Raw genomic sequence first — 17,400 nt, 5'->3', positions numbered from 1 at the left:
CTCAACACCCAAAAAACAAATAATCCAGTGAAGAAATGGGCAAAAGACATGAATAAACACTTCTCCAAAGAAGACATCCAGATGGCCAACCGATGCATGAAAAAATGCTCAACATCACTCATCATCAGGGAAATACAAATCAAAACCACCATAAGATACCACCTGACATCTGTCAGAATGGCTCACATTAACAACTCAGGCAACAACAGATGTTGGCGAGGATGCAGAGAAAGAGGATCTCTTTTGCATTGTTGGTGGCAATGCAAGCTGGTGCAGCCACTCACCAGCTTGGAGGTTCCTCAAAAAACTAAAAATAGAACTATGCTATGACCCGGCAATTGCACAACTAGGCATTTATCCAAGGGACACAGGTGTGCTGTTTTGAAGGGGCACATGCACGCCAATGTTTATAGCAGCTCTATGAACAATAGTCAAAATATGGAAGAGCCCAAATTTCCATCAATGGAAGAATGGGTAAAGAAGATGTGGCATATATATACAATGGTGTATTACTTGGCAATCAAAAACGAATGAAATCTTGCCATTTGCAACTCTGTGGATGGAACTGGAGGGTATTATGCTAAGTGAAATTAGTCAGAGAGGGACAAAAATCATATGACTTCACTCATATGAGGACTTTAAGAGAAAAAACAGATGAACATAAGGGAAGAGAAGCAAAAAATAATAGAAAAACAGGGAGAGGGACAAAACGTAAGAGACAAATATAGAGATCACACAGAGGGTTGCTGGAGGGGTTGTGGGAGGGGGGATGGGCTAAATGGGTAAGAGACATTAAGGAATCTACTTCTGAAATCATTGTTGCATCATATGCTGACTAATTTGGATGTAAATTTAAAACAATAAAAATATTATTATTATTAGTTTATATCTTTTGACCCCTTTTACCTACTTTGCCTACTCCTTGCCCCTCACCTTGGCAATCATCTATATCTTCTCTGTATTTATGAGTTTGGGTTATTATGTTGGGGGGTGGTATTTTGCTTTCTTGTTTTTTGTTTCAGATTCCACATATATGTGAGATAATTTGGTATATGTCTTTCTCTTTCTGATTTATTTCCCTTAGCATAATGCCCTCCTGGCTATTATAAATAATGCGGCAATAATACAGGTGTGCAGGTATCTTTACGAGTTTAGTAATTTCATTTTCTTTGATTAATACCTAGGCGGGGAATTGCTGGGTGATAATGGTTGCTCTATTTGAATTTTTTGAGAAACCTTTATATTGTTTTCCATAGTCACTGCACCAATTTACAATCACACCAACAGAGCACATTGTTGCCCTTTCCTCCCCATTTTGCCAACCCTTGTTATTTCTTGTCTTTTTTACTACAGCCATTCTGACAGGTGATAGGTGATATCTTTTTGGGTTTTGATTTGCATTTCTCTAACGATGAGTGATCTTGAACATCTCTTCATGTAATTCTTGGCCATCTGTATATCTCCTTTGGAAAAATATCTATTCAGAACTCTGCCCGTTTTGTAATTGCTATTTGCTTTTGTGTTATTGAGTTGTATGAGTTCTTTATATATTTTGGATATTAACCCCTCACCAGATATGTAGCTTGCAGATGTTTTCTCCCATTCAGTATATTGCCTTTTCATTCTGTTGATGATTTCCTTTGTTGTGCAGAAGCTTTTTGGTTCGATGTAGTCCCACTTGTTTGTTTTTGCTTTGTAGCTTTTACTTCTGGTGTCAAATCCAAAAACTCAGTGTCAAGACTGAGATCAAAAACGTTCTGCCCCCAGTTTCATCCAGGAGTTTTATAGTTTTAGCTCTTATGTTTAAGTCTGGAATACATCTTGACTTAGTTTTTGTGTATGGTGTTAGATAGGTGTCCGGTTGCATTCCTTTGCTTGTGGCTGCCCAGTGTTTCCAACACCACCTATTGAGGAGACTGCTTTTTGCCCATGTTACATCCTTGGCTCTTTTGTTGTAAATTAACTGGCTACATATGTGTGGGTTTCTTTTTGGGCTTTCTGTTTCTGTTCCATTGATCTAGGTGTCTACTTTTATACCAATGCCATACTGTTTTGATTACTATAGCTTTGTGATAGAGTTTGAAAGCAGAAAACATGATGCCTCCAGCTTTGTTCTTCCTTCTCAAGATGGCTTTGGCTATTCGGGGCCATTTGTGGTTCTATTCACATTTAAGGAATATTCTTTTCACATTCTATTTTTGGACATGTTCTTAAATTTTGATAGGGATTGCACTGAATGTGCACACTGCTTTAAGCACTGTGGGCATTTTGACAATACTAACTCTTGGGATCCATTAGCATGGAATGTCTTTCCACTTATTTCTGCTTCTTGTAATTCGTTCACCAATGAGTTATGGTTTTCGGTATACAGGTCTTTCATCTTCTTGTTTAAATTTATTCCTAAGTATTTTATTCTTTTTGAGAGACTGCAAATTATTTTCTTGATTTCTCTCTCTGATAGTTTGTTATTGATGCATACAAATTCAACACATTTTTATGTATTGAATTTCTGTTCTTAAACTTTGCTGAATTCACTTATTAGTTCTAAGAGCATTTTTGTGGGGTTATTTAGGTTTCTATATGGCATATCATGCACTCTTAATAAGTGAAAAGGAAACTGGGAATATAGGATGATGTCATCTAACTTGGATGAGAGTACACAGACATATGGAGTGATAGTTTTCAAATTTTCTAAAATGTTTTGTTGTTAATATAATCAAACGAGTCCATAAATATGGTTTGTTTTTATATACTGTTTTCTTTAAACCAGACATATAGAGCTGTGACACAGTCCGGTTCTTCCCAACACTTTCCCACCCCACACTCTGTGCGTCTTGGGAGATAGCCACCTTGTCTATTTTTTCTGTCCTGGAACCCAGTACCTGACTCAACTCTTCAATGAATACTTCTCGAAATAATGCACTTGGGAAGAGGCTTATTTTTTCATAGGTTTCCTGTAAGGCACCCCCCCCCCAAAAACACTGAATTTTACAGAAGTGTTTCTGATCTACCTGGAATCCTGTGAGGACGTCTAAGTTTGCATGTGGCTTCCTTTGCAGACAGATCGGAGAGCCCAGCAGTATTCCTGCAATGTCTCTTGTGACCACCAGAGGGCGGTGCATGGCTGCTTTTGACAAGAACACTGCTCCACTTCAACAGAAGATCCAAATTAATCTCCTTCAGGACTTAGTTCACAGTCTTCCCCAGATGCTTTAAGGATTACTTATTTGCTTTTATGCTCTAGTTTCCTTGGGATCTATTGAAAATGCTATGCAAGTAACAACTGAAAGTAATACGCTGACTAGAAGATGTCCCTTCTTACACATACAGACACATAAAATTATGAATGACTGAATGAAGGTGGACGTTCACCTAACATAATATAGAAAATGAACCCACAGTGATCAAAGACCTAAATTTAAGAGATAAAACTAAAACTCTGAGAAGAAAGCATAAGAACAAGTCTTCCTGACCTTATTTTGGCATCTGTTTCTTAAGGATGATGCCAAAATCAACAAGAGGAAAAACAGATATGTGGATAAATGGTCACCAACATGATTGCCTTTCCACTTGGCTCTTCATGTGCTCCAGGCACCAGGCAAGAATCGTACAAATCATTTCTCAAGTGATTCGTCTGACAACCCACTTAGCAACATCAGTTCTTTCTCCATTTCAGAGATGGGGTCATGAGGCTCATAGGAACCCCTGGGGTCACTCAACTACAAAGAGGCTGAGCAGGGGCTAGAACTGCTGTCTCTCTGCCTTTGGAACTTGTGCTCCATCCACACTGCTCCACCCAGGAACCCAGAGGTCTGCAAATCTTCCATATCGAATCTCTAGGCCTGAAGACCTCACTGAACTGAGGGGGCAGTGTTGCCTGCCCTTATGACTAGGGCTTGGCTTGTTGGCCAGGAATGGCAGCCAGCCTTTATCTGAGAAAGAGGAGGTTTCTCCCTGGGCACCAGGAACAAAGGTTCATGTAGCTTCAGGGCTGAGATGTCTCTTCTGCAGCATCTGATTGCAGCCTTCTTGTCAGGTAGGCCCCACAGCGGTGACAAGCACCGAATTTGAATCCTGCCTCCGCCTCTCTGTGGGGCATAGAAGGGGAGAGTTCCCTCATTAGTCAAACAGGGACAGCATTTCTACCTTCCTCATGGAATTGTTATGGTGATTTAGTGACATGATTCATGTCCCAAAAAGACACTCAATAATCCTTAGCTGTACCTGTACATGTTACTCCACTGTGAGCCCACTGCTGCCATGGACTCAGCCTCTGCATTCTCTGTCCCCTCTGCCTGGCACACCCTGCTCCCTTTGACTCAACTGTCCCTCCAGAAAGCCTTTTATCACCTCCAGTGTGGGTGGAGTGTCCCTCAATTGGGCTCCCACAGCACTGTTGTTCACCCATCACACCCAGGCCAGCCCTAGGACTGGACATCACCCACAGCTTGGGTCTCTGGACATAGTCCCAAGTGTTGAGATCTGTGCTCTAGAGTTCCCTGAACTGTCAGCTCCTCCTTGGACCAAATGTTGTAGTGCTCACTGAAGGAGCTCTTTCCCTCCTAAGCAGCCAAAGTGAGCTGCCCTCAGCCCCATGGCACCTGCCTTCCCCACCCCTTCTGTACAATCAGTGGTGCACAGCATCTTGGGCCTCATTGGATGCCAGGATCCCAGTGCCTTTTGGTGCTTAGTATTGAAAATATTTTCTGGAGGTGAATTTGGGTTTTGATGGAAACATCAGTAGGATGAAGCCTGGCCACTTCCAATAAACCAACACAGAGCCTGTGCCCCTGACCAATATGGCAGTAACCCAGCTCATGGCAGCCTTTCCCCCTTAGTCCTCACGACTCTCCTCTCTTACCTGCTCCCCATTCAATGGTGTTTCTCTCTCTTTCTACAGGGAGAGCCCCAAGTTTCCTCCTTCTGAGGATCTATCTTCTCTGTCTGGGGAGCCCCATCTTGTGGCAGAGAAGACATAGGTTGCTGCCCATGGCCTCTCTTACTGCTTCAGATCAAGTGGACTCTCCCTGAGTTGACTTTATGGGAGGAGAGGAACCCCCCCTTCTCCTCACATGGTATTTTGAACAGGAAGCACAGCCCCCTCTCTCACAAAAATTGAACTTGAGGGATACCAAGGTTGGGGCTAGCAGGTGCAGGGGGTCACTGCCGGAGGAGCCTGAGGGGTGTTGAGGGGTATACCCAGTGCCAAAACCCCTGGCTGAGGCTCTATCTATCCTGCAGCTTCCATGAGCACTTAATGTGATTTGTAAAGATCTCCCTTGCTCACAGAAGTTCAAGTGGTTCTTGCTGTTGCCAATAAAACTACATCTGGATGAATACATTCAACTACATTTCCTACTGATGGTCTGTAACTCATTGACCTGACCTGCACTTACAGGTTCTTTCCTGAGAGGAACAGGCCCAGCCAGGGTGGAGGGCCAGCAAACAGACAGCAGTGGCCCAGGCTACATCTTCCACTAGCCTGAAAGCAGGGCCCAGCTGCTCTACTTAGAAGCTGAGTTATGGAACAGGAGGGACGAAGTGGCTGGGGTGCATCACAGGACGGGGCCTGGATGAGGTGTGCTCCAGGACATAGGATAGGGATGCTGTCAGGGTGGTCATATGAGGGGGATTTGGGCTCTTCCCTGCTCTATGGGTCACTCCTAGGTACTCTCATGGGCTCAATCCTGGCTTGTCCTCCTAATTCTTCAGGTATCCACTCAGTCTCTGGGGTCCCTCCTTTCCCAAATAAGGCCCCAACTTAATAAAGAGACTGTACAATGGAATACTACGTGGCAATGAGAAAGAATGAAATATGGCCCTTTGAAGCAACATGGATGGAACTGGAGAGTGTTATGCGAAGTGAAATAAGCCATACAGAGAAAGACAGATACCATATGGTTTCACTCTTATGTGGATCCTGAGAAACTTAACAGAAACCCATGGGGGAGGGGAAGGAAAAAAAAAGAGGTTAGAGTGGAAGAGAGCCAAAGCATAAGAGACTCTTAAAAACTGAGAACAAACTGAGGGTTGATGGGGGGTGGGAGGGAGGGGAGGGTGGGTGATGGGTATTGAGGAGGGCACCTTTTGGGATGAGCACTGGGTGTTGTATGGAAACCAATTTGACAATAAATTTCATATATTGAAAAAAAAAGAGACTGTAACTATTGAAAACTGTAACCAATACCTCAAGAAAGTATATAAATTATATTCCAGGAATTGTGCTTATAGGGATCAGTCCTAAAGAAAAAGAGATTTATGGCACAGATATACCGTTCACTACAATTATGCGAGTCAAAAAATTGGAATTGGCCCAATTATTCAACAGCTGGAGACACTGAATAAATGACGATGTGTGGCCACTGAGAATGCACAAGGGGACAGGAGTGACTGTGCCAGTCCACTGCGGAGACATTAGGTAGTATAAGAGCATAGTCCTGGAACCCTCCACGCCCCAACCCAACACACACTCACAGACACACAGACACACAGACACACACACACACACACACACACACACATGCTACAAAGAGAAAGGACTGGAAACAGGGAAACCATTTGCTATGGGCAATTATTTGTTGTTAGGAGTGTATCTTTTTTCTTCATATTCAGTTATTTGTTATTTTTTAATGTTTATTTTGAGAGAGAGAAAGAGAGAAAGAAAAAGAGTAAACACCGGTGGGGAAAGGGCAGAAAGAGGGAGAGAGAATCCTGTGCAGGGCTCCAAACTGTCAGCACAGACCCTGACTGGGGGCTCAGTCCCACAAACTGTGAGATCATGACCTGAGCCGAAATCGAGAATTGGATGCTCAACTGAGTCACCCTGCACCTATCTGCATTACTTAAACTATTATTTTACTAAATAAACAACTCATCTAAAACCTTCAATAATATACTTTATTACCTAAAATATTGGTAATAAATGGGAAGATTTAATATTTTATTGTGGTATTTTTATACTATGCCTATTAGCCTAATTTAAACATGGCCTGTCCGGGAAAATAAAAGATTTTACAGGTATTTTACTGGTCCAGACATTTCTCTTGTAGTTTATGGCCCTCGAGTCAAACTTACTTCACATAATGAAGATAGTTCATTTTGGAGCTTCACATAATCTATGTTCTTTGGGGGATATTCCTTTGTAATAAAAATGTTATTTTCATTAAAAATTTCAAGAATTATTAACCACCATCATGTTATGTAGCCAGACACAAAAGGCCATGTTGAATGATTCCATGCACATGAAAATCCCAGAAGAGGTAAAGCAACAGAAACAGACCAGTGGTTCCAGGGATTGGGGTGAGGGAATGAGCAGTGACCGATCAGTAGCACAGGTGTCTCTGTGATGGAAGTGTTCTAGCAGTACCTAGTGGTCATGATTGTATAACATTGTCAAACTACCTAATGACACGTCAACATCCAATTTAAAAGGATCAGAGTCAAACTTTACTTGAAGTCAATTTATACGTTACTTATAAAACAAAATACACTAAGCCATTCCATATCTGAATAAAAAACACAAAAATTTCAAAAAAAAAAAAAAGCAACGACAGGGGAGGGGAAGCCATCCTTTGGGGCTGCAGCCGACATGAGCCACTGCTTGGGAGCTGAGGCTGGTTGTTCAGCTGTAGCAAGTGGTTGTTCTAGTCCTTCCGGAACCCCAGTAGCTGGGGCTGGAGCCTGCTCATGCTCCACGGCTGCCAAAGGTGCAGGTGGTTCTTCCAGCTCCTGACAGTGAATCAGAGCTATAACTACCACTTGCACGGGCTCTGACACTGCAGGGAGGGTCACTGCTTTTCCTAATTGCTGAGCTCCAGCAGGAGTGATGGCTTCAGCCACCTCGGGCTCTGAAGCTGCAGCAGGCACCACAGCGGGAGCTGGGGCTAGCTCTTGAGTTGGTTCTGGATCCTGCTCCGGAACGGGTGCTATAGCTTCAAGAAGAGAAAGTATCATCACCATGATTGCCTTTCCATGTCTCTTCCAAATAAAGGAAACCTCTCCCACCAGTCAATGTCTTCTGAGTCCAAGCACCCACCCCCAGGAAGTCTCCCCAGATGGCAGACCATGGAGACAGTTATCTGAGACTACTCACGGCTCCTGAGCCAAACACAGCTTAAGGATACTTGTTCTGTGTGGCCTACCCTGTCCCCTCCACATGCTCACATCGCCCACCCTGAGTTCTCCTCACCCTCAACCTCTGGCTCATTGGGCTCCATGTGTCCCAGCTATGAGAGGAAAACAGACGTACGGTGCTCCAGACGTGAGCCCAGCATGTTAAGCCCCACATATGCCAGCAGCATCTTCAGGCAGGGAAATTCTGCAGGTTGGAAAAAATCCTGAGAGGAGTTGTCCATCCAGGTGCCCAGAATGGAGAAGATGGCCCTGGAGATACAGAAGTGGGCAGAAGAATCAAGACTGATGTCTCAGGGCACCCAGTGGGAACCTGGACTCCTATGCCTCCAGCTGTCCAGAGGCTGGTCCTACTCCTCGTCCACCTCTGATTTGGCACTCCTGCTAAGATAGTCCTGGTCACTGAGGAGAGGCTGGCAAAAAGCCATTTTGAATGGGAGCCCTTAACCAATGATGGGGCCATCTCTGTCCTTCTTGGAGAAGGACTCTTTGCTCTGTCTGCCTGCCTACTTCCTGCTGGAATTCAACTCCATGTGGGCAAGGAGGGGTGGCATCTGTTTGGTTCATTGTCCTCACTGCATACACCAGTGCTCCATGAATATCGGAACAAATAGGAAACAAAGGAACCCGTCTCTCAGAAGGGCTTCTCAGGACCCTCCTAATACCTCAAACTTTACCTCCTCCGCCTACATGTTGCTTTATTCACTTCGCATCCATGTGGGTGTCCCCCACTGACCCTAATCTCCCACAAGGTGGGGGACAGCTGGTCCCTGAGCCCTCACTGGGTCTCCGAAGCACTTGCTGAGCACCCACCGTTGAAGTGCCACCAGATTGGTGAGTGTGATGCTCCCCACACCCTTTGTTCTGGGTCCCAGGATGGGGGTGGAGGCAGGACTGGGAGTGGGAAAGGATGGGGTTGGACTCTCTTAGGAGGTGACTCTGTCCTCTGGCCCCCTCTGCTGTCCCACTGTGCCCACACCTCATCTATGGCTCTCTAGAACCCCTTTCTCCTCGTCCAGGAGAAGCACTCAGACCTTTGCCCGCTCAAAGGAATCACAGATGTGTGGGATGCAGGGTCCAGAGCCCTTCCAACTCACCGCCCCACCCCCCGCTGCCCTCTTGGAGGGGGAAGACCCTCCTGCATTGTCTAAAGCCCACTCACATTTTCTTCTGCTCCAGGGGCCTGCCATCTTCATCCCATTTCAGGAAGGATGCATCCATACCTACAGGAGGCCAGGAGGGCATCATATCACCTGTCCTGTGCATGCTACCTCTTGTCATACCTAGTGTCACTGACCCCTGTGTAGAATGGAGCCCTAGAGGGCAGGGTGTTGTCTGCTCTGTGCCTTGGCTGACAGTCAGCTCCTAAAGAAGTGTCTGCATCTGGTGGAGCTTCCTGTATGTTTGATGAATGAATGGGCCTCAACTAGCACCATCACAGATATCTGAGTGGGCCTGGGGCCACCTGCTCACCCCCAGGGATCCCTGCTCTGGTCTCAGCCAGGATTCAGACCCCCAGATGGAGCCTCAAATCTCCTTTTCAAATGGGAAAATGGCCCAGCTCAAGACCTGGTGACAGTGACAGATGAGGCAGAAACGTCATCATGGGGAAGAGGACAATAATAACCCAGCACAGCCACAGCCCTGCCAGCAGACCGTTCCACAATGCCAGGTGCACTTTCCCTGCAGGGCCCCACTGGGTCCCTATAATAACTCTGCCCCCATCTGAGGAACAGACTGAGACTTGGGGAGGTTTGGGGACATTCCCAAGACTCAAAGCGTGTAAGTGGCCAAATTCAGTGGGGCTGTGGAGAGGCAGGGTGCTCACCTTGGAATCAACAGATCCAGCACCTTTTCAGTAGTGGAAAAGTTCTGTACATGTCCAGGAACATGGAGACATGGGGGCGGGGGGGGGGGGGGGGGGGGGCGGTGGTCTCTGCCCAGGAAGACATGCACAGGATGCTACACTTGCTTATCCAGCAAGCCTGCCTGGATGGTCCACACCACACTGGTCTCATTCTTATTCACGGTTGAGGCATTTTTACCCTGAGGTGGAACAGAGGAGGGACACGGAGTCAGGCAGCACACTGGCCACCAGGAGGGTTAGGGGACAGAATGCAGAACAAATCCCCAAGCCTTCAGTGGCTTGTGGCAAGACTGAAACATAGGTACCCACAGTAGGAAAAAGGATTTTGGCGTTAAAACTAGAATTTGAGGTGGATAGTGACTCAACATGTGAGTATTTCAGGTCAAATTGTTAGCTGAGTATTGACAGCACCTCCCTGCATCAACAGCATCATCCGTGTGATTTCTGACAACACAGCCCATTCTAGAGAAGAGAAGGCAGAGGCATTTCCTGGGGTTAGAGGGATTAGGGTAATAGGTCATGTAGGATGTCCAGTGAGCACCGTAACATGGCAACAAAAGGGAATCATGCCAAAGTCCCACATCAGTGAAGAGCTAAATGGGTGTGGGAACCCATCTCCCTTCTGGAATGTTGTATAGCCCAGACAGGCCCCTACTCCTGACCTGGAGGAGCCTCAGGGATGTGTTCCTTGGCAACCAAACTGCAGAGCAGCAGACAAAATACCATGAGCCCCATGTCCCTTCTGGCAAAAATCTCCCTACTCATGATGATCATGTGCCAGATTTGGAGAAGGTGTGCAAGGATGGTCAGGCCAACAGGGACACCTGGGAACAGGAGTTAGGAAAATACTTACAACAGTGAAAAAATACTCTAGACCAGATGGGATGTGAAATGACTTCAGGTCTCTTTTCTGATATTCCCACAAATAAGTGGACAGTGACTTTGCATCTGGCCATGGCAGGGGCTGGGCCGTGAAGGCAAATTTGAGCAGGATTTGGGGATCCAGATTCATCTGGGAGCAGAAGTCTACAAGGGGGCTCAGGGGAGTAGCAGTGTGGCGTCTGGGCCCTGGGATCTTTTTGCTGCATCTGGGCCCTGGGTGTTGGGTCTCCCTGGTATCTGCACTCCCCCTGAGCCGGTTCGGTGCTGCATCCTGTTGGTGTTGTGGGGCATATTCCTGTCCTTCACGGAAGTTGAGCAGAGGATCTCATCACTCAACTCCTGCCCCATCTCTGGTGTGCAGTTCTGTAAAGACAGTGCAGCAGATAGGCAGGAGGCCTCAGAGTCCTGACTGGCTGCCTTTACTGGCCCTCAGACCCATGTGACTCCATTCCAGACACACTACACCACAGTGTGCACAGACTTCCACCAAGGAGGAAAAAGATACATGCGCAAGGATCTTGGATTAACCCTTGCACAGGAAAGAAGCACCTCAGGAATCCCTTTTCCACCCTACCCACCATGACATTGGTGTGGACATGATGGGGTCACCAGGTTATCCACTGCCCTCCAACCTTCTCTAGCCCCGGGCAGGACCTCCTCACATGTCCCTCTTTCCCTGAAACTGAAGAGGAGGGAATGGGGCTGCCCAGGGATGGCTCGAACAGGTGGCCTGAACTGAACTGGCCTTCCCTAGGCTGCTCTGTATTACTTTACGGGGCCTTCAGAAAAACAGCCTGAGGCATTGGGAGCGAGGGTTGAGCCAACATCCACAGCATCTGAAACATCTTCCCCACTGGGGTCTCTGGAAGCCAGAGCTCCAGAAAGAAAGAACAGCAAGAAAACATTTTTTACTATCAAGTGTCTCCAGCCAAGTGAGCCTGGTGTGGGACTATACTAGAATATGGGTGCCTGGTTATGGGGATTCCAAGTTCTCTTGGGGTCTGTTGTCAAGGCAGTAACTTCACTGCCTAGGATCACCTACCCGAGTCCCCTCCAGGGATGACACCTATGCAAATAGAGCCCTGGGCTGCTGGCTTCTCACCCCCTTTCTCCATGAAATGTCTCATCTGCACACAGTTACACCAATACACTACTGTCTACAGTCCCCTGGGAAGGTCTGGGTGCATCCGGGTCCCACCTTTGAGACACATCTAGGTTCAGACACAAGTCTTCATTCTTACCTGATTTTGACCCTGGATAAGCCATTGAGCCTCTCAGGGATGGTCTGTGTCCTTCCTGTGCAATGGAGATTATTCTAGCATGTAATTCCTCGGGATGTCCTCAGGCATATTTGGGATGATACCTATGAAATTGGAGGAGTAGTGTCACACATAGGATGTGCTTCCAACCATATTTTCATCGTCTCTTCACCACCTCTGAACCTGCAGCTCCTCAGATCCCACCCCACCGTCCTTACTGGTGTGTGTGTGTGTGTGTGTGTGTGTGTGTGTGTGTATCAGTGTTCACATTCTGGAGGCCCAGAAGATGGGAAGGATGAGCAAAAGCTTGCCAAGATCATAGGCTAATTTCCAAAGCAAACCAGACAGAATGGATTGGAGCTTTGGCCTAGAAGGTCAGAACCCACCCTTACCTCTAGGCTCTGCCATTCTCTCCCTCTCCACTGGGTGCAATGTGGACAGGGGTGCACTCAGTGGGTTGCCCTGACCTGGGGTCCTCCTCAGACAAGAATGTGTTGGAATGCCTCCTGTCACCCTCCTGTTCACCCTCACCCCCACACCATCTCCATGTCTGTACAGGTACAATAACACAACCTTTTCAGAGCCCCCTCAGAAAGCCTGGGTGCAGCCAGGACCCCAACTTTAAGGACATGGAGCTAGATTCATGCTTGGTTCTGCCTTTTGACCAGTCCCTGTGATTCTGGAAAAGGCACTGACCCTGTCAGGGTCCTCATCTTTTCCCCTCAGTGGCTCCTTGAGATCCCCACCTCCTGTATACATGTCCTTGTGGAACTCCCTCCTTTGGAATGTGGCCTAGATTTAGTGACTCACTTCTATTCTACAGAAGATGGCAACAGGACCCAAAGCCTGTTATAAAATTATAAAATCTCAGTACCCAGCCACGTGCTCACTCTGACCTGTGTTCTCTCTCAGATCCTCACACTGGGGAACAGGCCTCTATGTTAAGTCATGACACAGACACATGCATGTGGTCTAGCACTGAGAGACAACAACAGAAGAGAAGAACTCAGGCCTTTGATGTCGACTGAACCCTGCTAAGACCCCTAAGTGAGCTCAGGTTCTGAGTGAAGCAAGTCCTGCCTCGGTGCTGACAACAGCCCCAAACTCCTGAGAGACTCTGGTAGGAGCCCCCAGCTGAGTGCTGCTGGATTCCTGGTTCCCTGGGACTGTGAGACAGTAAGTGTTTGTGGGTCAAGCCACTAAGTGTGGGGAAATAAGGTCATACAGCACTAGTAGCAGAGTGCTGAAAATGTCATCATGCCCCAGGCCCTGGCCCTCCTCCTTCTCCCTCTCTGCTCTCCTCCCCAACTCTCTTCAGCCTTCCTAGCCTCCTTTCTAACCTCCACTCTGACAACACCAACTTCTGCCTCCCAGCATCTGCACTCCTGTGCCCTTTGCCAGGCTGCATATGCTCAGATTTGTGCAGGACTGACTCCTTCCTGGCCTGCTGAAGAAAATATTAATGTCAGCTCAGCACAACCTCATTGGACCCTCACCTGGTGGAGCTCGGGACCCAGTTTAATTTACAAAAAAAAAAAAAAAAGAAAGAAAGAAAGAAAAGAAAAAGAAAAAAAAGGAAAGAAATAAAGCTGAATCTCAAGGGTAGTCAACAAATAATAAAAATACTATAATTAATAGAGAAATCAAGAAACATGATCTAGATATTATTAAAGCCAACAGAGGAGAAAATGGCATAACTAAAAATAATTAAAACAAAAAGCAGAAAGGGGGAATGAAGCTGCAAAGAGCAGAATGGTGAAGTACAACGGCAAGGTTTCAACATAAGTATACCTGGTTTGTGGCTTCCAGGTGCTCACTGAGAACTAGTTGCATTGAAGGCAAAACAGCTGGCAATATGGTGGGCAGGTCAGATGAGGCTAAGCACTGAGCAGGTCGTATTGCCTGGAGACCTGTCACTCACCACCAAGCAGCCTCCACACTGAACAGCCCTTTAGCATCTTGAGCATGGGTCTCTGAGAATCCCAGGAACTTCTCCCTACTGAGGGACCTCCACTGCACGTGGGGCTTTGGGAGCCACTCCAAGGCTGTGCACTGAAACCCTGTCCCTCTCTGGCCTGGTGACGTGTACTTTGGGGACAGAGCCCACGCCTGCAAGAGAGAAGGTGGAGAGCACAGGGAGGCCTTCCAGGACCCAGGGATGCCATCAGAGTCTTCCTGTGCATAACTCCAGGGGCAGCATGCATTCTGGGGGCTCCCTAGGGAGCAAAGCAGTGGCCCTGCCATAGAGAACAGAAGGAAGGAGCATGGGGTCCTGCATTGGGCACAGACGGCAGGGCTCTTCTCTCCAACCATGAGAGTGGCATGTCCATTACCCCTAGTGACAGAAAGAGGAATTTGGTCCCAGGTTACATCCTTCTCTGCTCTTCTCACCTCACACACGCTCCGGGGCATCTGCTTCCACCATCAAAAACCCTACCTACTTCCTGAGCTATCTCCCTAATATCCACATCCCTGGGGGTTAGCTCTGCCAGAATTCCTCACAGATGTTTCAAACTCAAATCCTGAACTAATTCATATTTGGCCCCATCTGTGATAGTCTGATGATGAACATATCCCTAATCCTTCAGCCTCCTTTACATCTATCTCAGCTTCTGCCACATATTTTTAGTGCCTTCACACTCTGCCTCTGGGTTCCATCATACACCTTGACTCAGTCCCTGAGAGTTCAGGGAATGTGACTCTAGCAGAGGCTAGAAACTGCTTGTCCCTTTGCTTGGCCTCTGACACAGGAAGGACATGCTCGGTCTAGCAAAGCCTTTCCAGCTAAAACTCTCCTAGATCAATCAGCCAACAGCCAGCTGAACAACACCCATGGGAGCAAACACAACCAAAGTCCACTGTGAGGACAAAAAAAAAGGTAAGAAGTTTATTATCCCTGTTGAAAATAGAGGAAGAAAGTCCCTTCCCATCCTATTACTTACAGCATTTACTTTAGGAAATTTGTGATTTCAGAGGCTTTCTTCCCTCTTTGAAATGTATATAAGTCCTTTGTGAAAACTAGATAGGTCTTTTGCCAGCTTTGAGGTCCAAGAATGTCTTTCTTTTTTTTTTTTATTTAATTTTTTTTTTTCAACGTGTATTTATTTTTGGGACAGAGAGAGACAGAGCATGAATAGGGGAGGGGCAGAGAGAGAGGGAGTCACAGTATCAGAAACAGGCTCCAGGCTCCGAGCCATCAGCCCAGAGCCCGACGCGGGGCTGGAACCCACAGACCGCGAGATCGTGACCTAGCTGAAGTCGGACACTTAACCGACTGTGCCACCCAGGCGCCCCCAAGAATGTCTTTCTTAAGAACCAGGGAGCCCTCTCTCTGAACTGTTAACATCAACAAGGACAGCACCCCTCTGTCCCCATTCCTGAGACCCAAATCTCAGTGGGTACCATGATTCCAGTGTAACACTATCTCCTGTCATTAAGATAGGAAACTTGGCGGGGGGCGGGGGGGGTTCTGGATGAAGCCAAGAGTTGGTCACCCCAATTACCAAGCAAACTTGGAATGAACTGTGACAAATATTGCTGTCACATCCACTTACTTGAGGGTTAATACCTGTTTATCCAGAGAACATGTATGTAATGAGTTGTGTCTGCATGGCTATGTAAAAGGGTGAGATTTCTTCTGTCTTTGCAATCCCTTGGTAGATTCTCTGTGATGCACAACACAGTCTGGTTAATGCTAATGCAATGATAAAAATGTTTCCTTTCCCTACTATCTTTCTGAAAAGGATTTCCAAGTTGAGAGACTTTGTGTTTAATCATATTTCCCCTACATGACCGAAGATGTATGAGTATCCCAGTTAAGATTAGCCAAACACAGGGGCGCCAGGGTGGCTCAGTCGGTTGCGCGTCTGACCTCAGCTCAGTCATGGTCTTGCAGTTTGTGAGTTCAAGTCCCGCGGTGGGCTCTGTGCTAACAGCTCAGAGCCTGGAGCCTGCTTCAGATTCTGTATCTCTCTCTCTCCCCCTCCCCTGCTCAGGCTCTGCCTCTCTCTGTCTCTCAAAAATAAATAAATGTTAAAAAAATTTTAAAAAGAAAAAAGGATCAGCCAAACACAGCCCAGATGAGGCGAACTGCTTTAATGCACAGATTAATTAAATGGTTATTGCTATATGCCCCTGAGCTTTCTGCGTCAGCTTTCTGAGACAACACGCTCACAATAGGCAACTAACACATTGTCACAATAGGCAACTAACACATAGTTATCAATATTTCTACTGCTAAACAACAAACTGCCAAAGAGAAACCTTGGGAGTCTCTGCAGTCCCCTCTTCCCCCTCCAACTCCTGTCTCCAAAGTTCCTCACTAAGTTAAGTCTACTTTCCTAACCTCTCTGACGCTGGAAACCCCTCTTCTATCTCACTGCCCCTATGTGAATTCAGACACCTCCCCACCCCATAACTACATGTTTGTTCCAGGTTTGCTCACCTTGCATATACCTTCCCTTAGAGCAGTCAAAGCAAACTCCTACCCAAAACACCTCCTTCCACTGCTCTGTTGAAAATTTCCACTGCTCTGTTGAAAATTTCCTCAGCTCTGCATCCAAACTCCATGAGACAGAACACAAAGCCTTGGGAGATCTGCCATTGCCCTCGCAAACCGTCTTCTTTAATATTTAGTTACAACTAGCAGTTGGGGGATCACCAGACTTTTCCTACAGCCAGGGCCTCCGCCAATAACCATCTGTCCTGATGGAGACACAGCAGGGCTCCCAGAGGCTCTCGCCCACCCAAGGGAGATGCAGGAAGGGGGATGGGGACACACTTACCTGCAGACCCCCCAGCAGGCAACTGGAAGAAGAGAAGCAAGGAGGTGAGACAGGAGAGCAAAGAGCCTCTGCAGCAATCCTCCATTTCCTCAGGGCTGGGGAGACACAGGGCAGGAGGCAGGAGAACACCTACAGAGATGAGGAGGGCCAGCCCACAGCTCTGGGCCTCAGAACAGACAGAAGGGCTCAAGGCTGATAATAATCCCCAGAACAAGAAGAGTTTTTGCTACTAGTCATTATGCTGATGGGGCTGGGGGCCCCAGGACAAAGGCTGCTCAAGACAAAGGACCTGGCCTTACTCCCAACAGAGGGCTCCATCAATTCCCCATGAAAAGTTGACCCTCATCCTCTATCTCTGAGGAGTTTCTGCCTCAGGACAAAGGAATCCAGGAGGGGGCTGCCTGGGTAGCTTAGTCGGTTAAATAGCTGACCCTTAATTCCAGCTCAGGTCTTGATCTCAAGTCATGAGTTCAAGCCC

General features: G+C 47.0%; 1 protein-coding gene across 1 annotated transcript; it reads right to left on the bottom strand.

Annotated features, from left to right (window-relative positions):
* Positions 1–7,483: 7,483 nt before the first annotated feature.
* Positions 7,484–15,181, bottom strand: LOC115513780 (ral guanine nucleotide dissociation stimulator-like). The gene is made up of 6 exons (XM_032593306.1): positions 13,930–15,181; positions 12,121–12,242; positions 9,959–10,176; positions 9,293–9,353; positions 8,249–8,382; positions 7,484–7,931 (listed from the first exon to the last, which is right to left on the bottom strand). Exons 4-6 carry the CDS (start codon positions 9,349–9,351, stop codon positions 7,528–7,530), a joined length of 597 nt encoding a protein of 198 aa, XP_032449197.1. The 5' UTR covers positions 9,352–9,353; positions 9,959–10,176; positions 12,121–12,242; positions 13,930–15,181; the 3' UTR covers positions 7,484–7,527.
* Positions 15,182–17,400: the final 2,219 nt, after the last annotated feature.

Source organism: Lynx canadensis, chromosome B2, assembly GCF_007474595.2.
Source record: "Lynx canadensis isolate LIC74 chromosome B2, mLynCan4.pri.v2, whole genome shotgun sequence".
Classification (NCBI taxonomy): domain Eukaryota; kingdom Metazoa; phylum Chordata; class Mammalia; order Carnivora; family Felidae; genus Lynx; species Lynx canadensis.
This window is presented reverse-complemented; position numbering and strand designations above follow the sequence as displayed.

Bases quoted from the DNA above. Each gene is read 5' to 3' on its own strand.
- LOC115513780 (XM_032593306.1), bottom strand. From the start codon at position 9,351: ATGGATGCATCCTTCCTGAAATGGGATGAAGATGGCAGGCCCCTGGAG. The intron at 8,383-9,292 runs GTGAGTGGGCTT...CTGTATCTCCAG, and splicing joins CCCCTGGAGCAGAAGAAAAT to GGCCATCTTCTCCATTCTGG. The intron at 7,932-8,248 runs GTACGTCTGTTT...CTCTTCTTGAAG, and splicing joins GGGCTCACGTCTGGAGCACC to CTATAGCACCCGTTCCGGAG.